The 22912-nt window shown below is 41.3% G+C and overlaps 1 protein-coding gene across 3 annotated transcripts in view; it reads left to right on the forward strand.

The window, feature by feature from the left end:
* Nucleotides 1-22912, forward strand: part of Mfsd6 (major facilitator superfamily domain containing 6) — a 63649-nt gene that overhangs the window by 13359 nt on the left and 27378 nt on the right. For all 3 annotated transcript variants that reach the window (XM_021168054.2, XM_029478509.1, XM_021168064.2), the window contains exon 2: nucleotides 4286-5877. In XM_021168054.2, the coding sequence (XP_021023713.1) occupies nucleotides 4337-5877 (1541 nt within the window). In that variant the 5' untranslated portion in view covers nucleotides 4286-4336. The remainder of the gene's footprint in view (nucleotides 1-4285; nucleotides 5878-22912) is intronic.

The following is a 22912-nucleotide window of genomic DNA, read 5'->3' on the forward strand; positions in this document are numbered from 1 at the left end:
GATGGTTGTGAGCCACCATGTGGTTGCTGGGATTTGAACTCCGGACCTTTGGAAGAGCAGTCGGGTGCTCTTACCCACTGAGCCATCTCACCAGCCCTAACCAGGGATTCTTTACTCTCTTCTTTGATAGCTGTGCCACTGCTACACCAAGACACACTTGCTCATCATGTTCATGAGTCTGACCTTGCAATTAGGCCAATTAGGCCAAATAATGTCTCGGATCTGAAGCTGATGTCCTCTCCGAGTCTTTCTACCACTTTCCATCCTCGTAGCATATATTTGTGGACAATATACATTTAAGCCATGTTAATATAAATACCAAATGAAAAAACTATCTATTTTAGTAAGGATGATTTCACAGTCTCACATAATAATTCAGAAACCCCTGCTGTAGGAATGACTCAGTGTAGGTACTGGTAGGAGGCCTTTTAGGACCTTGTTGTTGATTAGAATCTACTGGGTAAGAAAATGCTTGGCTTTCTACAAAATAAACAAAAGGTCATGCTAACCCAGTTAGAAGTAGTTGTAGACCTGTCCTAGAGAAGCTCAGAGATTTCTGTGTACAATGTCTAAGGAAGCAGTAAGAACAGATGTGCTGCATGGGTCTATGCTGGCTGACCAGTGTCCCAGGATTCACAAGCTGCTGTAACAAAGTTTCATGTGTGTACTGGCACTGAGGTTAATTTCTCATGGTTCTGGAGACAGGGAACTCCCAGGTCACAGTGTCCAGTGAGGATGGCTTCCTGCCTTGAAGTCAGCTGGCTCTCACTGCATTTGTAAGGGCCTTTACTCAGCAGGTGCTTTGGGGGAAAGAGGAACCTGTTTTGTTGTTTGCTAGGGATCTAATCCTATCTCAAAGGTCTTTTTCTCAGGATCTTTGTCTAGAGACATCACTGTGGTGCCTATGGCTTCAACTTGAGCACTTGGCAGGGAGATGCAAACATCTTTGAGTCTCAGTCTCTGAATAACAGAGTTGCCCCTCACTCTGAGCACACTAAACCTCAGGTATTGCTAACAGTCTGAATGTTTGTCTGGTCTGCATTTGTAACGGATATAATCCAATTCAACAAAGGTACATTGGCTCTAATAAATCTTAATTTTATTAAAATGCAGGCATTATTTCTGGCATGTTTCTTTCCCTTGGTCCTGAGGTGGCAGAAGTGACTTCATTTCTACCTTGCTTCATCTTTGTTACAGCAGTGGCGTTCCATGGTTGAGTTCTGTTTCCTCAAAATCCAAATAGGACATGAAAATATTGTCTAAAACTGAATGTCCTGGGCCAGCCTAGTGCTGCATGTCTTCAACCCCATCACTTTGAAGATAGAGTCAGGCAGATCTATGAGTTTGAGGCTAGCCTGGTCTACACAGTGAGTTCTAGGTCTCCCAGGGTTATACTGTGAGACCATGTCTCAAAAACCAAACCAAACCAATAAAAACTAATGTCCTGAATTTAAACTAAAGTACTTTATTGCTTATATTTTTAGATTGACCTTTCCAAGTGTGTCTTCCATACAGACAGAAGGGAATGCTCTATAGTTATAGAGCACTTCCTTAGTTACTTGCATTTGTTGATACCTTGTCTGTTGATGCTTGGGAACTAGTGGGGAAACTTAGAGAACTATAATAAAAGCCACTGGAATTCAGAGGAAAGATTGGCTTGGGAGTCACTCTCAGGGCTGACAGAGTTGTGGAGCTGCCTTGCTGTCTGTGCCTTCTTGCTCCCTAGTAGAGCTATCCTTTTGCTGTCAGTGTGTGATTGGTTACCATGGGGACACATAATGTGTTTGTTTTCTCTGTACTTCATCCCATCTCATCCCAGGCTCTCCCTGGGTTATCTACATTTCCTCTCAGGACCTGGTGAGATCTATTGGTGTTTGACTCATGTTCTAATGTCCTTTGGCTGGCAGAGTTGCCAGTTGAACTGCTAAGTTGAAGAGAAGATTTTAATAACCACAGAAAAATAAAAACAGTACATTGTAGAAAGTCTGTCATAACCCAGCAGTAAGAGCTTTTAGTCCTGGGGGAAAACAATGTGTTTTTTTACTAAGATAAAAAAGGTTTCGGGCTGGGCATGTAGCCTGGTGGTAGAGTGCTTGCTGAACATACTTAAGGACCCAGATTCTACCCCAGCTCCACAAAAGGGAAAAAAATGGGAAAATGGGGAAATGAGGCTGAGAAATGAGTTCTTTTGCTCAGGCTTGTGAAGCCCGCAGGACAGGCAAATGTATGCATTGTCTTAATGCTAGGAAGCTCCATACTCACCAATGGGACTTGGTATAGCTTAATAAACAATCCCAGATGCCTAGCTGGGCATAGTTCTGAAGACCAACTATTTTGGAAGTGTTTCTTAAAGCAAAGGGAACTGTGCTGGAAAAGGCATGGTTCAGAGTTAAATGCAGTTATCAGGAAGTGTGGCGGGATCCAACTGATTAAGAACAGCAAGAAAATCAGAGATTCAATGCCAATTGATGGCTGCTTATATATCACTGACAAAGCAATAATGTTCTGGTTGCTTGACTTAGTCAAGAGGTCACATGGTTGGTGGTATTCCTGGAATCCAGTTTAAGGCCATTAAGTAACCTGAGCATCTCATTTCACTCTGAAGAAAGGCAAGAAGGAAAGATTATGATCAGACATTTTGTGAGGGAAATGGCATATTTTAAAAATTGAAAATTAATCAAAGGGGAGAAATTAATAAAGTGCCAGTGGCTTATTTATTTAAAAATGACTCATATGAATTTTACCTCAATTTATAAACCATTTTTGAACCTAAATATCCTGAAGTTAGAAACTAGTGGCTATGTGCTACATCATTTTGGGGGCTAGAACATAAATCAGCTAACTACACAGGTCTTATTAAATTGTGTTTCCAGGTGTACATGATGGTACATGCATTTAATCCAGAGGTCCAGCCTGGTCTGCAGAGCAAGTTCTACATAGTGAGATGCTGGCTCAAAAAAAAAAAGTTTCTATTGTTTGTCTAGGAGCCTTGTAGAAATTTACATGCATGATTCTGCATTGTTTGAGTGTCAGTTCATATTGGGAAAAAGAAGTTAAGATCATGGCCTGGGGTGGCAAGTGGAATTGATGTTTCTCTCTGCTGGAGAAAGTGAAAGGATTGTAATAGGCAAGCCTCTTAGCATCCGAATATTTTTACTGGAACTGGAGAGGACAAAGTTTAATGCAAATACAATCTTTTGACTCTTTAGTCATTTCTATAATAAAAGTAAGAGAAAGTTATGGAACCATGTGGCATGGTTTCTATAAATTTATACTATTGATGTATTGCTAATCTTTGACATTTTGGTGATAGAAATATCCAATCTTTTGATACTGCAGCATGACTCTTGTTTTTTATAAATGTGTTCAATTATATTCAAAGCTATTCAAGAATACACGTAGCCCATAAACTGCACACTGTATAAGCTGAGTACTGCATCAGATTATGTGTACTGAAGCTATAAAGCAGGGTTCAAATCCAGGCCCTGCCACCTTGCGAGGCCTCATTTTTCTTATTTGTAATGTGGACAGAATAGTAGGCATGTTGTGATTAATGTGAACTAATACATGTAAAAGACTTTAAGTATTGCTAGGTGTAGTAAGAGCTCAGTAAATGTTTTCTTTTTCTTTTGTGTACTCTCAACTAGGAGACTGAATCCACATCTATTTCTACATATGTGTCTTGCTAGAGACCAAACCAATTCAGGAGTCAAATGCTCTACCGTGGAGCTATATGGCAACCCTCAAAAGATAGTACCTGGTTTTGGTTCTAGTCACTTAAACTCAGCCCCTAAGTGGCTGGTTAGAGCAGTGGTTCTCACCTGTAGGTCTTGACCCCACCTCCAATCAGTGGTCAGAAGAGTATTTCATTTTCAAAAGAGACTTTATTTTATTTTTATTTATATATGTGTCCTTCCAGTGTGTGTATGTATGTATGTATTATATATATGTAAACATGTGTATGTGCCTTTGTCTGCGGAGACCAGAAGAGGTCATTAGAGCCCTAGAGTTGGAGTTCAAGTTGGAACATTTGTGAGTCACAGGATGTGGGTGCTGAAAACTGAACTTGGGCTCTATAAGGACAGAAAGAGATTTTAACCACTGAGCTATTTTTCCATCCTTGTGTTTAATTTTTTAAGGCTGTTTTTCTTGGTCAGGACCCTATGGCTGTGATAAGAACTCTCTCCCCAGTTGTGATTTGATCTGCAGCTTGAAACTCCTCATGTCTCTGCAGACTGAGGTTCTGATTGTCATTGCTAAGTGTCTCTTACGCTTCATTTTACAGATCACCATTCAGAATTTTGAAGGTCACGGACCCTAATGGTGGTGGTAAGCCATGGCTGCTGATGATAAAGTTGCTATCCTAACTGATGACGAAGAGGAGCAGAAGAGAAAATACGTGCTTGCTGATCCCTTCAATGGCATCTGCAGGGAACCAGAACCACCTTCTAACGAAACCCCCTCCTCCACAGAGACGTCAGCCATTCCTGAGGAGGAAATAGACTGGATAGAGAAACATTGTGTGAAAATCAACAATGACCTTCTCATCTCCAAGGTGTTTTATTTTTTCTTTTACTCTGCCTATGGCTCTCTTTACCCTCTCCTACCTGTATATTATAAACAGCTGGGAATGTCACCTAGCCAGAGTGGACTATTGGTGGGCATTCGATACTTCATTGAATTCTGCAGTGCCCCCTTCTGGGGTGTAGTTGCAGATCGTTTCAAAAAGGGCAAAATTGTCCTCCTCTTTTCGCTTCTGTGTTGGGTTTTGTTCAACCTGGGCATTGGATTTGTCAAACCTGCTACCTTGAGATGTCTACCAAAGATCCCCCCAACAGCTCACCCCACCAATGTAAGTCACCCAGTAACTATTCTGCCAATGAACTCCTCCACTGTTGCTTTCTTTACCACACCACCAAAATTGCTCGAGAAAAGGGACGTGCAATTGTCTGAAACAGAGCCCAATATCTCAGACATAGATCTCTTGTCAACAGCATTGACCTTGACCAGTGAACCCACACTGAGGCCCCAGACAGAGGCAATTACCTACCCTGTTACAGGCTTGATTTTGAACACAAGCACAGTGACTCTGCCCCCCACAGGAAATGTCACCAGGGAGACAACCATTGCTGTGGTCACCACCACCAAATCTTTACCATCTGATCAAGTCACCCTTGTGTATGACCAACAGGAAGTTGAGGCGATATTCTTGATTATCTTGGTGGTTGTCATAATAGGAGAATTTTTCAGTGCCTCTTCTGTCACGATTGTAGACACAGTAACCCTCCAGTACCTGGGAAAACACCGAGACCGCTATGGGCTACAGCGCATGTGGGGCTCCCTGGGCTGGGGCCTGGCCATGCTGTCTGTGGGTATTGGAATTGACTATACTCATATAGATGTGCTCATTGATGGGAAGGGGTGTAAGCCCCCCGAGTACCGGAACTACCAGATTGTCTTCATCGTCTTTGGAGTTCTCATGACCATGGCCCTGATCGTTGCCACTCAGTTCCGGTTCCGCTACAACCACTTCAACAATAGTGATGGTAAAGGGAAAGAGGTGGAGATCCCACAGGTGGAAAGGGACAACTCCACAGAGTCCTCTGAAGAGACTCCAACTGCCGCGACTCACTCACAGGCCTTCAACTTCTGGGACTTGATCAAGTTGCTATGCAGTGTGCAGTATGGCTCGGTTCTGTTTGTGGCCTGGTTCATGGGTTTTGGATACGGCTTCGTGTTCACCTTTCTCTACTGGCATCTGGAAGACCTAAATGGAACTACAACCCTCTTTGGGGTCTGTTCAGTCCTGAGTCATGTGTCAGAATTGACCGCTTACTTCTTCAGCCACAAGCTTATTGAGTTGATTGGCCATATCAGGTAAGAGAAAGCTTACTATTGGCTGTTCCTCAGCAATTGAACTTTCCTTTGTATAGCTTCTTAAGAGTGTTATGCTTTGGGTGGGGCTACACTGGGGTGGAGCTTTCTGCTGCTCCTCTTCCTCCTCCTTCAAACAGAAATAAAAGAAAGGAAGCAAGACACGGGCTTAGCTGGATTATCTAAGAGAAACACACAGGAGGCTATAATAATCCCCATTCCCCAAAAAACATATAGGTATGAGGTTGTTTATTAAGGGACTCTGACAACGAATATTTCCAAGTATCAACGTAGTGAACTCTTATTCCCTGAAGCTCAAGGGCTCACCTGTCTGTGGCACTAATGAAGGATGGTTTTAGTGGATAACAATTGTCTTTCTCCAGCCTTTGTATAGTCTCCGATACCTACTAATAATCTAGAGCTAGGGACTGTGCCATATAAAAAATGCCAGAGGCTGGACATGTAGTGACAGAGCCCTTGTGAATATGAGTTTTGATCCCCAGAACTGCCAGGAAAAGAAAAAAGAAAGAAGGGGAGGAAAAAGAAAATAACTGTTAATTCAATAAAAGTGTGATGTAACATACCATAGTTCTCTAATCCATGATTTTATGTGGAAGAGATTTTCATATAACATTTTCTCTGAATTAGCTTAGTTTTTGAAGTTTTATGTGCCTTGATGACCTTTTACCTGAAGTTTCTTATGTTATCCTTTTAGTTAAAATAAAATAGACAGCTGCCTACCTTTTCTGTAGTATAGTCTTTTACCATTAGCATCTGTATAAAGCAGATCGAAAAGTACCTGGCTCTAAAATGGGAAGTGAGCTACACTTACCACTTAAGCTGTAGAAAAGTGCAACAGACCTGTCCATAAACTACTAAGCTGATCTCACTGAACAGCTGTGTGCTGTGTCTGTGATACTCTTCAGATCTGCTTTGCCATATGAAATTTTGCAGGCAGCAACAGTGGGAAGGCTTGGCAAACAGTGGTGCTTACTCATTGTAAGGTGAAGAGAATGTTTTCTAATGTAAAGTTTCAGTGAGAATCACACTTTCCCCTAAGCCACTGTGAAGAGTTTTTCTTGTTTGGTTTTCTTCATGAGGTTGTGTCCTGTTTTTTTTTCTTGCTCACATCTTTGACTGTGTGCTGTCACTAAAAGCCAGGCTGTGTATGGATGGTTCCCAGATTTTGAGGCCCTGTGGCACAAGTAATCCGAATCACTCAGAAAGGGGACTTAAAATTCGGGATTCTCGAGAGTACCCCTCAGTCTTGTATAAGCCATGCCTAGTGCATTGCCCTTGATGAGTGTGTGTGTTCTCTGCACTCTGGATGTGGGAGTGGGCCTCACTGCTCAAAGTATCTTTTGAATCAGTATTTTATTTCAAAGGACATGTCCAGTTAGGTGTCAACAATGAGTGGAATTCCCAAACAGAGTAAATTAATCATCCAACAACATAGTTGAAAACAGTATAAAATATATGTACACTTTCAAATAGGCCCTCCTTATATCTAGAAAAGACACCTTCTAGCTATATGAAATAGATATGTTCTTTTTACATTTTGTTGTTTGTTTATTTATGTTCTAGTACTGGTGACTAAGCTCAGGGTCCTGTGCATGCTAGGTAAGCACTCTGCCACTGAGCTATCTCCCCAGGCCTTAGAGACATATCTTCTATAACAAAATCATAATTAATTCACTGCTGTGTTTGTCAATTCAATGAGCTTACACTTGTAGCCTTTCTTTCTAAGCAATATTAGTAACTACTTAGAAATCTACAGTTCACATTAATTCCCTGGTTTTATGTACCAAAAACATCTCCCTTTTCCTGCTTAGTGATGTAATCAAGAAGGGGGCTTCTGGGGTTTCATAGTTGCTCTCAAGAGAGCTTTGAGGATTCCATCAATTTGAAGTTGGCTATTCCTCCATTTTGCTTTTAAATTCTGTCCATTAAAATATTAATTTGACTCTTGAGGGATGCAAGACTCCACAGGTAATCTGGATGTGGTGGTATGTCTGAAATTCCAGCACTGTCAGAGGTAGAAGGAGGGATGAGTTCACAGGCCAAATTAGGCTGTCACACTCAGCATGGAATCAACAGACAGACCCTGTCTCAAACAAGGCAGACGGTGAGGATGGCCACCTGAGGCAGTCCTCTGACTTCACACACATGCCTAGCATGAGTGTATCTGCAGTCGCAAACATACAGTCACACACATCATACACAGATACACAAAACATGTTACTAATTTAAGAATTCTAATAGTTACGAAATGATTGAGCCCACACTTGCACTCAGAGACAGAGAGCTGTTCTCTTGGCGTCAGCTTTGAAGGCCTGGTCAGGTGGCTGTTGAGCCATGGGCGTTGAAATGTGTAAAGGTGAACAGTCAACTTCTTGCTGGGGAAAATATCAGTACATGATAAAGCCTAGGGGCTATCTTTCTAGGGATTTTACACTTTATAAGGAGTCATAAATCTAAGCTCCTGGTGGATTTTTGTGCATCTTGTTGTTGTTTGGTTCCTTTTGAGAGTTTCTGGAGTTAATACTATGTTAAAAATTTGAAAATAAGCCATGATGGTGGCACACACCTTTAATCCCAGCACTCGGGAGGCAGAGGCAGGAGGATTTCTGAGTTCGAGACCAGCCTGGTCTACAGAGTGAGTTCCAGGACAGCCAGGGCTATACAGAGAAACCCTGTCTCGAAAAACAAAAGACAAATAACAAAAATTGAAAATATCCTAATATAGTTACAACTATGTCTTCATAAAAAAATTGTGCAATGTATGTGTGGTGTGCATGTATGTGTACATACATGTGGAGACTATATTAGGTACTTTTCACCTTGGTTTTCTTTTCCTTTATTTTTCTCTTTACTTTTGGGGGTTGCTGTGGGGTTTGGGGTAAGATCTCTCTGTGTAGCTCTGGCTAGCTTGGAAGCCTTTATGTAGTAAACCAGTCTGGTCTCAAACTCATATAAATCTACCTGTCTTTCACTCCAGGGTAGTGGGATTAAAGGAGGCAGTCACCATGCCTGGCTCTCCTTATTTTTCTTAAAACAGGATCTGCCTCTGGTCTGGGATTTGCCAATTAGTCCAGTAGGATAGAGAGCCTAGGAATCTGTCTGTCTGTCTGTCTCCCCACTCCTGGAATACAAGCATGTGCCTGGTTGTTTACCTGGGTTCTGGGGATTAAACACAGGTTCTCATGCTTGGAAGACGAGTATCTCATGATGACCGATCTGTCTCACTAGTCCACTGTTTTCACAGATTGTTTAGATAGTTTCATAATGAAGACAATTTCACAGGAAAAAAAATCGTTTTCAAAAACTATCTACTTTTGAACCACTCAGTAATTAAACAGTCCCACAATTGTACACAGTGTTTCAAGGAAAAATTCCAACAGCCTAACATACAAAGAATAAATAGTTTCTGACTTGGCCTTGGATTTTGTCCTTCTTTGTAAGGTAACTTTGCCAGGTAAATATGATGGTTCTTAATGTTTGCACTAAAAAAGAGTCTTTTTTTATTTGAAATCATAAGACTTTGGAATTTACTGCAAGTATTTTTCTAACCCTGTTTATGTAAGGATGGTTTGCTGGAGTTCTAAAGATAGCATAAGAGCATGTTTACCTTGATGAACACTTGTAGAGTGATGAGTAGGTTGTGACCGAAAATAAATCTCAGTAAGTCATTATAAATTTATAAGTCATTGTTACGCAGTATTTGGCTACCACTTATGTTATTCTAGTTAAATTTAGTTCCACTCTAAGGGATATATGAAAATCTACTCAATCACTTTGTCCCAAAATTCTCATATTTAAGGTCAGTTCTGGCATGTAATATTAGAGGGAAGAAAATATTACCCATTGCTTTCTACGTATTAGATACTTATGTATGTACTTAATAGACTAGCTATGTACTATAGGCTAGCCAGTTAGTTTGGCAAAGATGACACAGATAACAAGAGGAGCTCCAGGCTTCCAGAGGGGAAGACTGCAGGAAGACCCAGGACAGGTAGGAAGTGCAGAGCTGCACCTGACTGAGGATTCTGGAAAGAATACACAGCACACTATATTTAATGGAGGAAGACTGAGCCTGGAAGACAGAGATATGACCTCTCTCTATGTGTCCAGATTTGCTTATTTGCTTCTCATACTTTTTCTTGTTTCAACCCATCTCTTTGTGCCTTCTCCTGCTTCTGGATCTGATGTCTCTGAAGGGCTCCGATTCCCAAGGCTCTGCTTCCTGGGACCTGCCACCCTGTCTTCTGCAGAGTTCAGTTAATGTCATGGTTCTCCACCAGCAGACTCCTAAAAGGGCTTTTATAGTTACCCATACCCAGGCTGCATCTAGATCAGTGACATCAGACTCTGGTGTGTATTTTCCAAAATCCCTAGAGGGTTTCACTCTGCAGCCAAGGTTAAGAATGCTAGGCTAATTAGATGCATGGCTGACAGAAAGTCTGGAAAGATCCAGGGCATTTTTCTGCCTTTCCAGAATATGTAGCATGGCCCTCTATTCCTTAATCCTTTTAAGTGGTCCTTTCCTTGCCTTCAGGACTTCTCACACATACCTGTGGTAATTGGTACTCAGGGAAACTGCTCTTGTAGTAGGTCATTCCACTGCTGTACTCTGAGAACTAGGTGTTTTCAACTCAAGATATCTCTGCACTGTATCAGACACCATCTCTGGAGCATGCCTGTCTAACTTATGGGTCCATCTACTGTGTGGACGTTTCCTCTCTTTACTTCACTTGGCCATTCAAAGGCTGCTTGCAGTAACCACAGTTTCAGGCTTCTCCATTTTCTCCCTTAAAGTACTCAGAATAAGACAGATTGGTGCCTGTTTCCCTGGTTAGATGATGACTCATAGAGCATCCTACAGCCTAGGAAGAATTCTGGTGACAGTGGTGGCCACTGTGATGAAATAGAATGGAAGTCAACAACTTCCTTGTTTTTTTCCACCTAGACAAAGTTTCACTGTGTTGCCCTAGCTGGCCTGGAACTCTCTGTGTAGACCAGGCTGGCTTCAAACTTATCTGCTGCCTCTGCCTCCTGAATGCTAGGACTAAACGTGTGTGCCTCCATGCCTGGCTAACTCACTTCTTGATTTAAAAGCAAGACAATGGTGGAACTTTAACAACCTCTGTTTCCCTTTTAATTTAGAAGAACAGCAGTTCTTTTAAAAAAACATTTCCTCCTGGACTGACCAGATGATTCAGCAGGTGTCTGCCACCAAGCCTGATGACCCAACTTTAGTCACCAGAACACACTTTAGGAGAAAACCAATTCCTTTGAGCTGTCCTCTGCCCTCCACACACACCTATGCATGCCACCTCCCAGCCCCCAGAAAGCTAATAAGTAGGAAACAGTTATTAAAGTATTTGATCACAGTAAAATGTTCTAAATGACATAATTAAGTTTGCAATTATGTTATATGTGCTCTAAATGATCAATTGTTGGTTTGTATTATTTAAAATAGCCAGGGTAATTGTGCAATTTAGTTGAATAATTACCTGGGCCTTGAGAATCTCAGATTAATTGGATACAAGGAATGTGTGCTAAATGGGCTGGGAAAGACAAAGGCTATTGAAGGTCAAATGCTGGCATGAGCAGTGTGACCTTTCTTTGGTGGCAGATGGGAATCATAGCAAGGTTCAATGCAAACAAGATCTCATTTTTCACATGAGGTGGTCACTACACTACAGAGTGTGGCCTACAGCCAACTCTGAAGTTGGAGCCGACAGAGAACATTCTTTTTTTTTTTTTAAATTTTTTTTATTACGTATTTTCCTCAATTACATTTCCAATGCTATCCCAAAAGTCCCCCATACCCTCCCTCCAACTCCCCTACCCACCCATTCCCACTTTTTGGCCCTGGTGTTCCCCTGTACTGGGGCATATAAAGTTTGCAAGTCCAATGGGCCTCTCTTTCCAGTGATGGCCAACTAGGCCATCTTTTGATACATATGCAGCTAGAGTCAAGAGCTCCGGGGTACTGGTTAGTTCATAATGTTGTTGCACCTATAGGGTTGCAGATCCCTTTAGCTCCTTGTGTATTTTCGATAGAGAACATTCTTAAAGAGTCCCTGTGTGAGGCAGGAACTGTTTGAACTGCAGAAGTAGCAGCAGACATTGACAGACACACTTTGGCAAGGTGAAGCTGATGGACTGGATCAGTAAGTGGGAGGTTACAGACCCTGATGTGTCCAGGTAGCTCTGAAATAGGAAATCCAGAGAAGAGAGAGTTGAAGAAAGGGGGAAACATAATGACCTGGATTTAATGTTGGGTTTAATTTGAAGTTGGAATATTCTACAGGGAACTGTCAGGCACACAGTTAACTACTCTAAATTTGGGCGGGCGTGAAGATTTGGGACAGCTTAAACCACAAACATAGATAAGATTGCTAAGGAAACCTTGTAGGCTAAAAAAGGTAGTAGGCTGTAGAAAATCAATTACAGTTCTCTACAAGACAGCATTGTAAGTCCCTGATGGTGTTGAAACGTTGGCCTGTGACTTCTGGCTTCAATAAGTCCCTGCATGCTGAGAGCATATAGTGTTTTAGGGATGTGCTATGGACTTTATATAGCTTGTTTCCCACATCTGGCTTCAGCAGGAGTTGACCTACAAGCATCCTCCAGTACCGTTGTAAGAGTAAGGGGCCTGGTTTATAAAAGGCTGTTTCATGAACCAGGCCACTAGTTTCATTGTGTTTATGCTAGCACAAGCTGAACTAGGTTTTCCAACTCAACCCAAAGCTGCCACTTGACAGTATTAGGCAAGTTACAGAGCTTCCGTGTCTGTTACGTCCGCTGCTGCTCATGGGCATGAAGTTAGTGCCTGTCTATTGAGAGTGGCTTATGATAGCTAGATGGAACATGGCAGTTTCTCATTGCAGTGACTGGTACACTGAAGACGCGTCAGCTAATGTTTAATTGTTTAGTTAAGTTTCTTGTAGCTGCATGACACATTGGATCTAGTAAAAGTTAAGGTAACAATATAACATCAATAGTGTGTCAATCAGCAAGTTGCCAGGTCAAGGTGAAATCTTGTTCAAATCAAGATATCTATTTTTCTACTGACTTATGGTGATTGTAAATTGTCAGATGAAATGGTATTATGTTGAACTGGTAGAATAATAACTGACAAAACCTATATATATGAGAGAGAGAATGAATGAATGAATGAATGAATATGCACTTGCTGGTATGGATAAAGATGGATATGAAGGACAGAAGACAAATACTTAAGGTTTCCTTCCTCAGAAGCCATTCTCCTTGCAGGGAAGAGAGGTTCCCTCTCGCCTTGACGTTTCTAGTAGGCTAGACCAGTCAGCTAGTGAGCTCCAAGGAGCTGGCTCTCTCCACCTCCCAAGATCCTGAGATTATAAGAACATGCCACCACAACTTATATGGGGTTCAAACTAAGCAAGGACATTGACAACTAAATTATCTTGCCATCCCAGAATTTTAAATTCTTATAAAACCTGAGATGGTCTTAGAAATCAGTCTAGTCTAATTAAAATTAATTAGTTCCAGACAATCAAGTACCTTTGCCTCTGGTGAGTTGATGGACTCTAGCTAGTTAATAAAATAAAGTATACTAACTTGGCAATGGGGAAGTGATGCCCTGGCTCTCTCTGCCTGAGCAGTCTGGGTGGTTGACTGTTCTTCATCATAGCACAGGAGGCAAGGATACAGTGTAGTCAGAGCCGTAGTCTTGCTACCGTGTCAGTGTCAGTGTGGAGAATGTGGAATGATGAGTGAGTGGTCTGTTGTGGGAATTAGGTGTTTACCCCCAAGATCTGAGGCAGGGGAATTGCAGTCAACATAACTGTGTCCTTTGCCTTCTGTGTGGAGGAGACCCTGGAAGCCTTTATTTCTCAGCACTCAGTTTTGTTATTGTCATATTTTGTCATTTGTGCCATGAAAAAGTGTGGTGGAGCATTGCAGAGGACAAACGTACAGTCACCGTCTAATTCTTGAAACTGGTCAGTCAGCCAAACACTTCTATGAACTGCTTACATTGGTATGTGCTTTTAACAGTTATAGTTTTGAAGTATTTAGGTGTGGCAAGCAGCCCAGTTCTTCTAGAAGCAGTTTCGCAAAGACCATGATTTTGTGCAGTTCTGAATTCTGCTTATTCAATTATTAAGTCTAAGCTTTTCATGACATTATTTTCCCCATTTTATATTATATTTAGATATATTAATTCTCACATGCTATATTATATTTAGATTAGAGATAAAATCGTTCAGGGCCCTCATTTAAAGACTTTGCCTGGCAGCTTTGGCCTTGAAGTTTGCGCCAGCTTCCATCCTATGTCAGCTCCGTCCCTAATGAGACAATGCTGGGTGTGCTTCTGGGAGTGCTTCTGGGAGTGCTGCTGGGTGTGCTGGGTGTGCTATTGGGTGTGCTGGGTGTGCCGTTGGGTGTGCTGGGTGTGCTAGGTGTACTAGGTGTGCTGAGCTGCAGTTTCATTTAACTATAAGTCTGGATGGCAGTAATTACAGGGGAATTAGGGGGAATTTCATGAGTATTTATGTACGTCACTGAGTGTGGGTCGGCTAGAGAGCAAAGGTGGGGGAAGTAGAAGGGCCTGCTGTTACTAGCAGTAATACTTGAGTGTGAGGTATTTTTAAAATTAAAAAAATATATATTAATTTGTGTGTGTTCACATGATGTTTCTGCATGGGCTATATACTACTTGTGTGTGTGTGTGTGTGTGTGTGTGTGTGTGAGAGAGAGAGAGAGAGAGAGAGAGAGAGAGAGAGAGAGAGAGAGGGAGAATACCTCCAGCAGTCAGTTATCTCCTTCCACTTCTATTTGGGTCCCAGGAAGTGAACTCAGGTCACTCTGGGCCATCTGCTACCTCAAGTAACTTATTTTCAATTTATCATAGTAGTAAGGACAAATACATGAATCACACAGTTTGTGTACTAGAAAGGAGACTCAAATAGGTTAGTTCTAGACTCCCTGCTTACTTATGTAGTGTGGGGCTGTGCATGACTCCCACAGCGTGTGTGGAGGGTGAGCAGAGTCGGCTTATGGGAGTCAGTTCTTTCTGTCACCATGTGGGCCCTTGATGGGAACCTCATGCCCATCAGGTTTGGTGGCATGAGCATCTTGCTGACCCTAGGTGCCTTTTTCAAAGATATTCTCCTGTACAGGAACAAAGGTACAGCATGCCCAGTTTAAAGACAAGCGGGGAGGGTGGGTCTTCCAGGCTTTGTTAACTGGTGCTCCTTAGAACCGTGGGGACACATCTTGTTAGTTACAGTGCTTGCTGTGCAAGCATGAGGACTTAAAGTTCAGATCCCCAGAAACCATACAAAGCTGGAACATTAGCACATATCTGCATTCCTGGCATTCCCACAGAGAGATGAAAGACAGGGGGATCCCTGGAAGCTCCTGGGCCACCCAGCCTAGTGTGTTCTGTGGGGACAAGGTAAAACACAAGGACTGGCACCAAGATTGTCCTCTGATTTCCACACATTTGCCAACACACACACACACACACACACACACACACACACACACACACGCCAATATTCATTCATATGGAAATGCTTATACAATAACACACACAGAGGACAGTATTTCATATGGAAATTCACACACAATCATACCCACACAATCACACATACAGAGGGAGAGGGAGACGGAAAGGGAGAGAGAAATGGAGAGGGAGAGGAGGAGGAGAGGGGGAGGAGAGAGAGAGAAAGAGGGGTGGGTAGAGGGGGAGAGAGAAAGAGAGACACCCCACCATTACCATAGAACACAAGAATGAGTTTAGTTCTCCAAGGCCAGTGTCATGACTAGCATGAAGCTAGTTGCATAAAAGCAAAAGTAATTTGTTTCTTGTTGTGACTTACTGCATAAAATCATATTCCTATCTCAGTATCTTCACTTAAAAAATCCATTTGCAGAGTAACTTGGGAAAAAGTGGTTCTGTTTTCACAATCATTATTTTAGAGGTGCCCATGGGGAAGGGGTTTATGACTTCTGCCCCTGACTGTGTGAACCACAGGGAGGTGATTTTCCTGGTTTTTCTTTAAGCCATGGATTACAGAACTGTTGTTTTTAATTTTTCACAGGAGATTTAGAGCATGTATTAAAGACATTATTGTCAGAAAAAAAATGATATGCTATCTCCACATTTTCTCAAAGGGCATAAACTTGAATATTTTTAAAAATGTCTGTAAATTCAGCTAACCGTACATACACATGCACAGGCACACACATATGCACACACATGCACACACACACACACACACACACACACACACATATTCTCTAAAAGAGACACCATCCCCAAACAATGTTCAAATTTTTACTGGTGATAGGGTTGAGTGCCTTGTCTGACTGTTTTTGGTGGTGACCTTCACAGAGCCAGATTGTGGCAATCTCCCTTGATGCAGGTGGGGACTCTGTAGACCTCTTACTCCCTGGCAGAGCATTCTACCCAACAGATATACAGCCAGAAGTACCTTACTGTGCAGAATCCTGCAGCTCCAGTTGTCACAGTTCCCTCTAATTCCTGAAAAGCTAATAGAAAGGCAGTTCTAACCAATAAAAACAGTATCAGCTATAAAATTTGACGAGGCAGCTCATCAGGATCTGACTTTGAAAGAAAATTTAGCAATGTCAGTGATATTTCCAAAGCTGAGAGGGCAGTGGGATGCGTTCTACCTATGAAGAATCCTATGAGTTACAGACTGAACCAGGGTACCAAAGAGAGGCAATCTGTAGCAGTTACAGCACAGCCTGGCACTGTGGACTGCAGAGACCAGGGATCAGCCCTTGATTTCTGGGATAAGTGTGTCCCTGGCTCTTCAGCAGCGATGGCCTGTTTCTAACATTGAGCGTCAGCATTAAACAACACAACACAGTAGAAGACCGCACTAGTTCTAGTTTTAAAGGAACTAGAGTTTAGAAGGGCTGAGGTTTAAGAAGCTAGGAGTTTGAGGGGATGGGGATATGATGACTCCAGTACCTTGCTGGTCCATTGAGCCACTAAGGAAGGTGAGACATCTTGACTGTGTTGCCAAGAGACCCTTGTCTAATACAGTCCTGTTTCTGAAGAAACTAAACAGAACTCCCCAGTCCAACTTCGTGTGCATGTCTGTGTGTCTGTCTATCTGTGACTTATAGACACATACAAAGTTAATAGGTATTTTTACTTATAAAGTAAAATATTAGTACAATTGGGTGGGTCTGGGATGGAATTATTAAGTAGGTAACAAAGTGAGCCAGTTAGAGCTTTTCTTTAGGAATCAAAGTTAGTGGCTTTAGATGTTTAGATTTGCTTTTATCTGTGCTGATGGGTGAGAAAGAGAAGCTAGGTCAGAACAAGTTCATCACCAGTGGATTTTCTTGGTTAGTTGTGCAAACTGGAGCATTTTGAAATAAAAATAAGAGCAACTCTTGGCTGGTTTTGTCTCTCCAAGTCCAGTTTGTACATGGGAGACATATAAGCCATATTTTGTAAGTGCAGTCCATAATGATGATAGGAATTAAAAAAAAAGAAAATACAAGTCAAATTTGTTTGTTTTCTTTATAGTTCTCTCTCTCTCTCTCTCTGAGGTGTGTGTGTGTGTCATACATATGTGTCTGTTAGATGACAACTTTTGCTGCTGGTCCTCCTCAGTTGCTGTCCAGTTTTGTTTTTTGTTTGTTTGTTTTTTGTTTTTTTAGACAGACTCTCATGGGCCTGGAACTCACCAAGTAAGCCAGGCTTGCTGACTGGTAGCGCAGAATCTGCTTGCCTTTGCCTCCCTCGTACTGGGACCACAGCTGGAACTGTGACTGCCACACCTGTGATGTTATTTTTATATGGGTTCTTCGGATTAAACTTAGGTCATGCTTCCAAGGCAAGCCTTTTACCAATCAAGCTACCAACCCAGCCCCCTTAGTGCCATTTTTTAAAAGGCCTTGGAACTATAATATACACACTCATCTCTGTGATAGCTTGCATACAGCATAATTATAACTATTGCTATTATTATATTTATGTGGGTTTGGGTTTTTTCAATTCCTTTCCAATTCTGCCTTCAAAAATATCAATACATATTGGAAAAGATTCTTGGAGTTATTTCAAGTTTAGAATATTATTACTAAAGTGTATGAAGTAAAGTTTGAAAACTAGAACTTGTGATTAGAACTCAAGAGGAAGCATTTGACTCTTATGTCCTTGAAAAAGCATCTTTGTAAAAACATAGCTGTATAATATATCCTAGTCCCGAGGCTGACTTATTAATAAGGGTCCACTCAGAACCCAGCTATTCATAGCTCACAACAAAAGGCCACTGTTCCAAGAACAAAAACAAATCCATAGTTTTCAGTTGTTAGCACTGTGTTCTCTTCCACCCTCAGGGTTGATGAGGCACTGGGAGGCTTAGAGAGAGCAGAATTGGCTTGTTACACTTCTTAGCTTTGTGACTGTAGCCTGCTCCTGTTCACGACATGCCAAGGTGGTAGCCAAGATGTGCACTGGACAATCGTGAAGACTGTCCCTACATGTTCTCTGTTTACACAACCACAGTGAGACTCATCTAATAGTGTGTGGTAATCTTAAATTTGACATTTCCAGTGACCTAAGAATTACATAAGGTAAAGAAACATTTACATATACACAAGAGAAACATGTGGCCATTTATGTATGTTCACTGTCCTTTTCCTAGAGCAAAAGGCCAAGCAATGACATTCAGTGTGGTGTACTCATAAGAAGGGATTGCATGCAAGAGGTAGACTAAGTCAGCATAGAAGGCCCTCAAAATACCAAAACAAAATTAAGTGTGTAAATGTCTGAATGCTATGCTTTGATACCTTTATTAGGATCTAACAATACATAAATATTAAAAGTTAAGCATTTCATGGATAAATGAACATATTTAGAAAAGTACTGACTGGAGAGACAGAGTGTATTCTAATCGTTATGAGACTTGGATATTTTTTGACAAGACACAAGGAAAAGGGAGCAAAGAAAACCCACACTATACGACAGTATCCTGTCCGAGGAGGGAGGAAATGGGTCCCAAGTTTCCATTTCTTGGTGCTCAGTGTTCTCTTCATTTCTTTTGTTTGTATTTCCTATTGGAAAAAAAATTGAATACCTTGTCACCTTATAGTGGACTTATATAACCATTCTACTGTTGAAGACCCAAATATACATGAGTAAGTCACTATAGCATAGTCTTAAAGAGGCATATTCTTCCAAATATATCAGGTACACACTAAGAAGTTTCTATACTTAGTTTATTCCTAAGTTTTCCCTAAATAACAAGCAAAAATTATTAAAACTGTGCTTTCTAATATTAACATAGCCTCTGGCTCTATTTTCTTTTCTTTAATAATGAGACTTGGTCATATTTATACATCCAATTAAGAATTTATGTTCTACTGGGTCCAGCAGCAATAGCCCTAATTTGAGTAGTAATTGTAGTTCTTTTTTATCAAAGAGAATGGGGTTGTAGTGGGGCTGTTAAGAATGTGCAAAGACCAGGGTTTGATCTTTAGAACAGGGGTGAGGTAGAGTAAGGGGGTGGGGACTAAAGCTCACATGAGGATATGAAAAAGCCAAGTAATGTCCATTCTGACTGAACAGCTGTGTGACTACTTGGTTCCTTCAGTGTTGGTCTCCTTCTTACTAGACAAGCCAAAAGCCTAAGTCATTTAACTAATTTTATTTCTACATATCCATATAAATATTTAGGGAGCTGCAATTATATAATTTAGAAGAGAAGAAATCCCTAGAGTTTTTTTTTTTTTGAATATCTCTCTCCAAAGACTGTTTAACCTAAGGAAGGAAAGACATAATTCATTCTTATTTCTGAATTATTAAGAGCTATTCTTTGGTGACTTTCTACTGAAAACATGCCTGACTCTGTAACAGACACCAGTTATTAAATCTTTGCTTTCCTTGTGGCTCTGGCATTAACAATGGAAGTTTAACTTTTGATTATACCCCCTGGTTTTGTGTCTTTGGACCATGCCACTGTGTGTTGTAGTTGCCTGTAGAGGTTGGGATTGTGGTCCAGTCCTGGGCTACCTCCACAACCAGGCATTTCATTTCATTTAGGAAACTGAGAAAGAGTGAAATAGGTCAGCCTAGGCTTCACTCCGGCTGCCAGTCCAAGCCCTAGATGGTTGGGTAGTATGGCAGTGATCATGTTTTCTCAGTTTTGTGAGTTTCAAGTTCCTTGTTGGTGAAACTGGAGCAACAACTGTACCTGAGTTCAGCGCATGTTTAAAAGCCAGTGAGATAATGCACAGAACTGACTTGAGTGCTTAGCTAGGAACAGGAAGCAGTATCATTATGTTAGAAGTTCACGCCTTGAGCAAACGTTTATCAACTACACAGTCTTGGCAGGCACTTTTGTCGATGCAGGCAAACATGCAGTATATAACATGACAGATGAACGGGCTTCCTGGGCTAATGTTCTATTGCGATGGGCAATAAAGAGTAAACATTATTTTAATTTCATGATATGTGAAACATCCCAAAATAGGTGAGGCAAGGGAGTGGGTTTAGTGTAGGTAAGTCTGGTGTGTGTGTGTGTGTGTGTGTGTGTTTTCTCTGAAGAACTGTCAGTTGTTCAGAGTCCTGCACATTAAGATTTAAGGACAAAGAAAATACAGGAGTGTGAATGGCCTAGTGGTAAAGAGCAGTAACTGAGCAGAGCGGGCAGGAGTCCTGCATGGCTCAAGGATCTCAGGAACAGTGACAATGCTCTTCTAAGAGGGATGGAATTTGAGCAGGGGATGGCGTAAACAGTATGTTCTTTCTTTGAAAAGAAAGTTTATAGGAAGACAGTATTTCTGTGTACATGTTGGTGTGTATGTATACGTGTCTGTGCATGTATGTGCGTATGCATTTAGGGACCAGAGGTTGACATCTGGTGCTTTGCACTGTCACACTCCACCTTATCACCTGAGCAAGGGCCACTCACTGATTGGCTGACTGGTTGGCCAATGAGCATTAAGGATGCTCTGGCTTCTACTCAGCCCTGCAAGCTAGGGGGGTTACAGCTCACAGGACCATTCTTGGACTTTACAAGGGTGCTGGGAAATCCAAACTCATGCTTTTGTGGCAAGCACTTTGCCTACGGAGCCTTCTCTCCAGCCTCTTTTCTTGTTTTGTTTTTTTCCAATAAAAATTACTTAAGTATTTATGTTGCTATGCACCTAGAAAGGTCCATTTTACTACATCTTTGGATTTCAGAGAAAATATGAATTGTTCTTTTTTTTAATTGAACGATAAGTCAATGCTTTGTGTTCTCATAATTCAGTTGAAAATTTTTATTCTATTTTAACAGCATCAAGATTTCTGACTTTCCCTAAACTCTAGAGCATAAGTAAAATATAAAAATATGGTAACAATCTCTCATTGCAGTAAAATATAATTATAGGATATGACAATGAGAATAGCAGTGGCTATACTATCATTTTCATGCTTATTGCATACAAAGTGCTTTGCAGAAACATGTTAGATGCCTTAGCAAAAGGTGTTAGGTGTTGCTATGTCCATTTTAAGATAAGAGTTGTACTTGTTAAATGCCCATGGTAGCACAGCTCACTAATAAATTGACAATATGTGTGCACCCAACTTCTGACATTGTGACATCACCTTTTCAACTATGTTGAGGAACTTCACTATTAAATTATAAAAGTAAAGTTCAAAAGCAATCTCAGGAGCACTTTTGGTAAGTCTGCAGTTTTATGACTTCATGTTGGGGAATCCTGGTGATTCTGGGTTCCTGGTGGATTATTGGTTGGACATGCTGAAAACCATCAGACTTCAAAACTGCACTCTCGACTCTAAACTTGTAAGTTAGCATGGTAAGGATTTTGTTCCTTTATGGAACCCATTCTTACCCTTTAATCATCTTTTCTTCTTGGACTGAACAATGTCTGGTACAGCTGTCAAATCTCAGGTACCTTTGAGGCAGAGCTGTGCTGTAGAGGGCTGGGCTATGCACTCCCGTGAACTGACCTGTTAGCACCTGATCTGTCAGTGGGATGCCTCCTGGAGATGAAGCCTTTCCAGGTTCTTAGGCTTTCGATGAGGCCATGAACACATGGGACTAGTGCTTAGCAGACATGTGCTTGTGTGCTCACTTCTTTTCACGTTTGTTGGTTCCCTTCCTCCCTGACTCTCTCTCTCCCCTCCTCTCCCTGTTCCTTCCCTCATCATCCTACATTTTCTGTCCATTTCTCCCCTTCCCTTTCCCTCCCTGTTTCTTTCTCCTTCCCTCCATTTTTCTCTGTCACATTTCCTGGAATGTAAGGATACTATATATAGCAGCCTTCTACAAGATAGTGAGAGAGTTGTCACCAAACACAACCATCAGTATCCAGGTCCCAGAACTTAGAAATAAATGTCTGCTTTTTTTTTTACAATCCAGGTACCTTCTTATGACAGCCTGGGGTAACCTCTATGCCTCTACACAGAGGTAGGAAGGAAAACCTGAACTGTATGTAAAGAGATTTCTAAATACTCTCACAGCCAGGGGATGCTGTAAAGGAACTTATGGCTCAGCATAGCAAAATAGCCAAGGAATGAGTCCAGCAGTGGCAGACCTTACTTCTGCATGTGTATGTATTTTTTGGTGACATGTACATTGTTTTAGCAAAACTACTGTGCAAGCCTAAAACAAACAAGCAAGCAAACAAACAAACATCAAACCAGATTTGTCCATAATCTCCCCTTGTTTGGAAGAAGAGTGAGACTTCAGTCCAGGTCATCTGATCATTTACACATGCCATATATTATTGTCAATGTAACCATTATAGATGACATTATGATTTCATTGCAATTAATCAAATCACTGATAATGACTATGACTATCTTCTTACTAAGCTATTACTGCTAATTGTAGTTTTCTAGAGTTGTACGATACTTTTTAGAAATCAATTTCAAATGTAGGCAGAGCATGATAACACATACTTGTAAAATGAGATTTTAAGACAGGGAGAGGTGTGTGTGTGTGTGTGAGAGAGAGAGAGAGAGAGAGAGAGAGAGAGAGAGAGAGAGAGAGAG

This window comes from Mus caroli, chromosome 1 (assembly GCF_900094665.2).
Source record: "Mus caroli chromosome 1, CAROLI_EIJ_v1.1, whole genome shotgun sequence".
NCBI lineage: Eukaryota > Metazoa > Chordata > Mammalia > Rodentia > Muridae > Mus > Mus caroli.